At 31.5% G+C, this 7,700-nt stretch overlaps 1 protein-coding gene across 1 annotated transcript in view; it reads right to left on the bottom strand.

Moving 5' to 3' along the window:
• Positions 1–216: 216 nt before the first annotated feature.
• LOC133575622 (pterin-4-alpha-carbinolamine dehydratase 2-like) overlaps positions 217–7,700 on the bottom strand; it is a 24,365-nt gene continuing 16,881 nt past the window's right edge. The window contains exons 3-4 of the mRNA XM_061928317.2: positions 690–770; positions 217–593 (exon numbers count right to left, since the gene is read on the bottom strand). Coding sequence (XP_061784301.1) covers positions 498–593; positions 690–770 — 177 coding nt within the window. The 3' untranslated portion in view covers positions 217–497. The remainder of the gene's footprint in view (positions 594–689; positions 771–7,700) is intronic.

Below are 7,700 nucleotides of genomic sequence, written 5' to 3'. Positions count from 1 at the left end.
TTTATTTTCAATCGTTTCTCATATTAGTTTTATTAAAATATATTAATGAATAATACTCATCTATACAAATACTAGCTACTTTTACTTACCTAGTAACTTTTCTACTTTCTTTTGCCCAGTTTGAAAGAGTGCATGGCTTCAATAAATCCAAGGGACACTACATTGTGTGAACACCTGAAAGGGATCAAGAAAACTGATGACCACATGAAAAGCAGCATCGATACAAAATATATTTATTGTGATGAAGAAAAATATATTTATTGTGATGAAGAAAAATATATTTACTGTGATGAAGAAAAATATTATTGTGATGAAGAAAAATATATTTAATTGTGATGAAGAAAAAAATATATTTATTGTGATGAAGAAAAATATATTTATTGTGATGAAGAAAAAAATATATTTATTGTGATGAAGTAAAATATATTTATTGTGATGAAGAAAAAAATGTATTTATTGTGATGAGGAACAATTGTATTTATTGGGAGAAATGAAAGTTAAACAGAAAGTAAAATTTTGTCAATAAATTTGGCCATCTTGATGTCTCGCTTGGACAGACCGCCGCAGTCGTGTGTGGTCAGCGTGATCTGGACCTGTCACACACACACACACACACACACACACACACACACAGTGTTTTGATGGGGCGGTCGCCATGGCGACGTGTCCTGCAGCCCATACAGGGTTACCTTGTTGTAAGCGTTGAACCACTCGGGGTGATGGTTCAACTTCTCCGCCTGCAGCGCCACACGGGACATGAAGCCAAACGCCTGGCAGACAACATGTTACATTATGTCACTTATTGATTATGGATCATAGTTTCATCATATTCATCACACTTTATTTGATTATGGATCATAGGTTCATCATATTAATCACAGTTCAGTTGATTAAATATCATATTTTCATCATATTAATCACACTTGAATTGATTATGGATCATAGTTTCATCATATAATCACACTTTAATTGATTATGGATCATATTTCCATCATATTCATCACACTTTAATTTATTGTGGATCATATTTTCATCATATTAATCACAGTTTAACAACATTATGTTACACATTGATTATGGATCATAGTTTCATCATATTAATCACAGTTTAATTGATTATGGATCATAGTTTCATCATATTAACTACAGTTTAACATTATGTTACATATAATGGATCATATTTTCATCATAATAATCAGTTTAACAACATTATGTTACATATTGATTATGGATCTTAGTTTCATCATATTAATCACAGTTTAATTGATTTTGGATCATACTATCATCATATTGATCACAGTTTAACAACATTATGTTACACATTGATTATTAATCATGTTTTCATCATATTAATCACAGTTTAATTGATTTTGGATAGGGATGTCCGATAATGGCTTTCTGCCGATATCCCAATATTGACCAAACCCTTAATTACCGATACCGATGCCGATATCAACCGATACCAATATATACAGTCTGGAATCAACACATTATTATGCGTAATTTGGACAACCAGGTATGGTGAAGATAAGGTACTTTTAAAAAAAATGAATAAAATAAAATAAGATAAATCAATTAAAAACATTTTCTTGAATAAAAAAGAAAGTAAAACAATATAAAAACAGTTACATAGAAACTAGTAATTAATGAAAATGAGTAAAATTAACTGTTAAAGGTTAGTACTATTAGTGGACCAGCAGCACGCACAATCCTGTGTGCTTACGGACTGTATCCCTTGCAGACTGTATTGATATATAATGTAGGAACCAGAATATTAATTAACAGACAGAAACAACACTTTTGTGTGAATGAGTGTGAATGGGGGAGGGAGGTTTTTTGGGTTGGTGCACTGATTGTAAGTGTATATTGTGTTTTTTATGTTGATTTAATAAAAAATAAAAAAAAATAAAAGAAACAACAACAAAAACAGATACCGATAATAAAAAAAAAAACGATATTATCGGACATCTCTAATTTTGGATCATAGTTTCATCATATTAATCAGAGTTTAATTGATTTTGGATCATAATTTCATCATATTAATCACAGTTTAATTGATTTGGGATCATAGTTGCATCATATTAATCACAGTTTATTTTATTATGGATCATATTTTCATCATATTAATCACAGTTTAACAACATTATGTTGGATATTAATTATGGATCAACTTTTTTATAATATTGATTACAGTTTAACAATATTATGCTACATATTGATTATGGATCATATTTTCATCACACTAATCACAGTTTTAAAATATGTTAGATATTAGTTATGGATCAACATTTTTCATCATATTAATCACAGTTTAACAACATTATGTTACAAATTGATTATGAATCATGTTTTCATCATATTAATCACAGTTTAACTGATTAGGGATCATAGTTGCATCATATTAAACACAGTTTAATTGATTATGGATCATATTTTCATCATATTAATTACAGTTTAATTAATTATGGATCATATTTTCATCATATTAATCACAGTTTAACAACATGATGTTACATATTGATTATAGATCATAGTTTCATCATATTAATCACAGTTTAATCGATTATGGATCATATGTTCATCATATTAATCACAGTTTAATTGATTATGGATCATATTTTCCTCATATTAATCAGATTATGGACCATATTTTCAGCATATTAATCACACTTTAACAACATGATGTTACATATTGATTATAGATCATAGTTTCATCATATTAATCACAGTTCAACAACATGATGTTACATATTGATTATAGATCATAGTTTCATCATATAAATCACAGTTTAATCGATTATGGATCATAGTTTCATCATATTAATCACAGTTTGATTATGGATCATATTTTCATCATATTAATCAGTTTATGGACCATATTTTCATCATATTAATCACAGTTTAACAACACTATGTTACATACTATGGATCATATTTTATTATATTAATCAGTTTAACAACAGTATGTTACATATTGATTATGGATCATAGTTTCATCATATTACAGTTTAATTGATTATGGATCATATTTTCATCATATTAATCACAGTTTAATTGATTATGGATCATATTTTCATCAAATTAATCACAGTTTAACAACATTATGTTACATATTGATTATGGGTCATATTTTATTCATATTAATCACAGTTTAACAACATTATGTTACATATTGATTATGGATAAACTTTTTTATCATATTAATTAGAGTCTACATATACATTCATCATGATTAGTCAGCATTTGCAAATATATCAGACATCCATCCATCCATCCATTTTCTACCGCTTATTCCCTTGGGGGTTGCGGGGGGCGCTGGAGCCTATCTCAGCTACAATCATATAAAGATGTTTTTATGTACCGTAATAACACTCAGATAAATGACAGATAAATACATGAAAATGAACAAATTTACATATATTTATGATGCATGTTTATTACAGTATAATATATATTTAATATACATATGTTTACTACAGTATTACACACATTTACATAGTGTATGTTTACTATAGTATTATATATATTTCAAATATACTATGTTATTAACATGATTATATATATATATATACATATATATATATATACACATATATATATATAGAGAGAGAGAGAGAGAGAGAGAGAGAGAGAGAGATTTGCTTACATATAGTATGTTTATTAACATGATTATATATTACTGTGTGTTTATTACAGTATTATAAATATCTAACATATGTATGTTTATTAAAATATATATTTACATAATGTGTGTTTATTACAGTATTACATTAATTTAACAGTGTATATTTATTACAAAATTATATATTATATACGCATTATTATTATTAATATTATTATTACAGTATTATACATTTGGCTTACATCGTTAAACATATAGTATTATAAATGTAACATATATCCTTTATTAAAAGATCACAAATATTAAACATGCATTATGTTTATTACCCTATTATATCAAATTAACAGTGTATGTTTATTTTAAAAAAATTAATATTTAACATGCATTATGTTTATTACAGTATTATATCAATTTAACAGTGTATGTTTATTACAAAAATGATATATTTAACATGAATTGTTTAACAGGACTATAAATATTGAACAAACATGTTTATTAAGAGAATTATATATATTTACATATGTATGTTAGGCTGGATTTACCATTTTTACAGCAATATTTTTACTGTCAAAGCAGGACACTTATAATAATTATTACTGGTTAATACATTTTGCGTGGGAAATAAAAGATAACTGGAATTAATTTTATTAACGGTAAAGCAAGGAGATTACTGGACGTCAGTGAGTAACGACGTGTTGATAATTCCCATGTCAGTGAATGCACCGCACACACCATTGTGATTGGTGGAGAAACCGGGAAGTGTTGTGTGTTGGAACCGAGCACTGCGGGAATAATACGGATTATTTTATTATATGATTGATTTGTATATCAATATTGTCTGGTTAAAAATCCCAAAATTGTTAACTTATTTTTTTATTTTTTTTCACAATAAAAAAAGAGCTGCGGGCCGCACTTTGAATGTTGTAACGTACATTTTGCTAAATGTTTTCTCTGTGCAAGCAAGACACCAGCACCCGACAGGAAGCAACACACACACACTCACACTCACACACACACACACACACACACACACACACACACACACACACACACACACACACACACACACACACACACACACACACACACACACACACACACACACACACACACACACACACACACACACACACACACACACACGGTTTGGCACGCGGCTGGCGTCCAATCAGGCGCAGGCTGCCGCCGCCATTACGCTCGTTGCAATTAAGTGAAATGTCGGCCATGCTGCCTTGATTTCAGTCATTTCCACTGCAATCTCCATTAAGCTGTAAATACTTCCTCCTAATTCCTGCTGCACTGTTTACACCTGACATCACCAACTCACAGGAAATTACATTTGGACTTTTTCTCTCTCTCTCTCTCTCTCTCTCTCTCTCCCTTTTCACTGCGTGGAGGGCAATTAGGGGAGAAGTCCCGCTCAGGACTTCGTAACACGACCTGCGGCCCCGATCCAATTGGTTATCAAACCCGCGGTCTTCCATCAATTCAAGTAATTGGCAAATTCCTGCAACTTGACCTCGCTGCCACCAATTTGGCACACGGGACGTCTGCTTTGTGTCAGCGCTCATACGCGTCATGTCAGCTGTTGTCCTGCTCAACTCCACTCAGCACCCTGCCCCAAATAACTTGTTTACTTCCTTAGCATAACAAACTTCCTTAGCATAACAAAAATCGTTAGTGTTAGCATGTGACACCAACACCCGTCATGTCAGCTGTTGTCTTGCTCAACTCTACTCAGAACCCTGCCCCAATAATTTGTTCACTTCCTTAGCATAACGAACTTCCTTAGCATAACAAACTTGCTTAGCATAACAAACATTGTTAGCGTTAGCATGTGACACCAACACATGTAAAGTCAGTTGTTGTCCTGCTCAAGTCCACTCAGCACCCTGCCCCAAATAACTTGTTTACTTCCTTAGCATAACAAACTTCCATAGCATAACAAACTTCCTTAGCATAACAAACATCGTTAGCGTTAGCATGTGACACCAACACACGTGAAGTCAGTTGTTGTCCTGCTCAAGTCCACTCAGCACCCTGCCCCAAATAACTTGTTCACTTCCTTAGCATTACAAACTTCCTTAGCACAACAAACTTCCTTAGCATAACAAACATCGTTAGCGTTAGCATGTGACACCAACACCCGTCATGTCAGCTGTTGACTTGCTCAACTCCACTCACCACCCAGCCCCAAATAACTTGTTCACTTCCTTACCATTACAAACTTCCTTAGCATAACAAACTTCCTTAGCATAACAAACATCGTTAGCGTTAGCATGTGACACCAACACACGTTCATGTCAGCTGTTGTCTTGCTCAACTCTACTCAGCACCCTGCCCCAATAATTTGTTCACTTCCTTAGCCTTATAAAAGCTCCTTAGCATAACAAACTTCCTTAGCATAACAAACATTGTTAGCAATAGCATGTGACACCAACACATGTAAAGTCAGCTGTTGTCTTGCTCAAGTCCACTCAGCACCCTGCCCCAAATAACTTGTTTACTTCCTTAGCATAACAAACTCCCTTAGCATAACAAACTTCCTTAGTATAACAAACATCGTTAGCATGTGACACCAACACACGTAAAGTCAGCTGTTGTCTTGCTCAAGTCCACTCAGCACCCTGCCCCAAATAACTTGTTTACTTCCTTAGCATAACGAACTTCCTTAGCATAACAAACTTGCTTAGCATAACAAACATCGTTAGCGTTAGTGACACCAACACATGGTAAGAAAAACTTAAAAGTGTGTACATGATACAGATGCTCTGATCAGGATTTTATGTTGCCGATACCAATCATCCAGGAGTGGAATCTACCGATATTAATACCTATACCAATGACATGTATTAACTTTAATGTTTTTACGTATTTATAATTAGCGCTATTGAATGTTTTTATGTATTTATAATGAGCGCTATTGAATGTTTTTGTGTTTATAATGAGCGCTATTGAATGTTTTTATGTATTTATAATGAGCGCTATTGAATGTTTTTGTGTTTATAATGAGTGCTATTGAATGTTTTTATGTGTTTATAATGAGTGCTATTGAATGTTTTTATGTGTTTATAATGAGTGCTATTGAATGTTTTTACGTATTTATGAGTGCTATTGAATGTTTTTACGTACTTACAATGAGTGCTATTGAATGTTTTTACGTATTTATGAGTGCTATTGAATGTTTTTACGTATTTATAATGAGTGCTATTGAATGTTTTTACGTATTTATAATGAGTGCTATTGAATGTTTTTACGTATTTATAATGAGTGCTATTGAATGTTTTTACGTATTTATAATGAGTGCTATTGAATGTTTTATGTGTTTATAATGAGTGCTATTGATTGTTTTTATGTGTTTATAATGAGTGCTATTGATTGTTTTTATGTGTTTATAATGAGTGCTATTGAATGTTGTTAACGTATTTATGAGTGCTATTGAATGTTTTTACGTATTTATAACGAGTGCTATTGACTGTTTTTATGTATTTATGAGTGCTATTGAATGTTTTTACATATTTATAATGAGTGCAAAATAATGTTTTTACATATTTATAATGAGTGCTATTGAATGTTTTTACATATTTATAATGAGTGCTATGGAATGTTTTTACGTATTTATAATGAGTGCTATGGAATGTTTTTACGTATTTATAATGAGTACTATTGAATGTTTTTACGTATTTATAATGAGTGCTCTTGAATGTTTTTACGTATTTATGAGCCATATTGAATGTTTTTACGTATTTATAATGAGTGCTATTGAATGTTTTTACATGTTTATAATGAGTGCTATTGAACAACACCAAAACAATATATTTCTTATTTTCTTATCATTACATACAATAACTTGATCAAAACTAGCCAATAGTACACAATAAGTAAACAAAAGTAGAAAACTACTTTGTTAGCCGGTCCTCCAGTGATAAGACTACTTAAGATAATAAGAAATGCAGTTTATTTGATGTAATGGATGTGATTATTATTAGCTTTGCGGGGTTCGTGATCGGCATTAAGAGGCGTTAATCGGCAATGGTGATCATCTACTTCTCCCCCAATAATGGTCCGATACTGATCA

Source organism: Nerophis lumbriciformis, linkage group LG03, assembly GCF_033978685.3.
Source record: "Nerophis lumbriciformis linkage group LG03, RoL_Nlum_v2.1, whole genome shotgun sequence".
In the NCBI taxonomy this organism is placed as follows: Eukaryota; Metazoa; Chordata; class Actinopteri; order Syngnathiformes; family Syngnathidae; genus Nerophis; species Nerophis lumbriciformis.
This window is presented reverse-complemented; position numbering and strand designations above follow the sequence as displayed.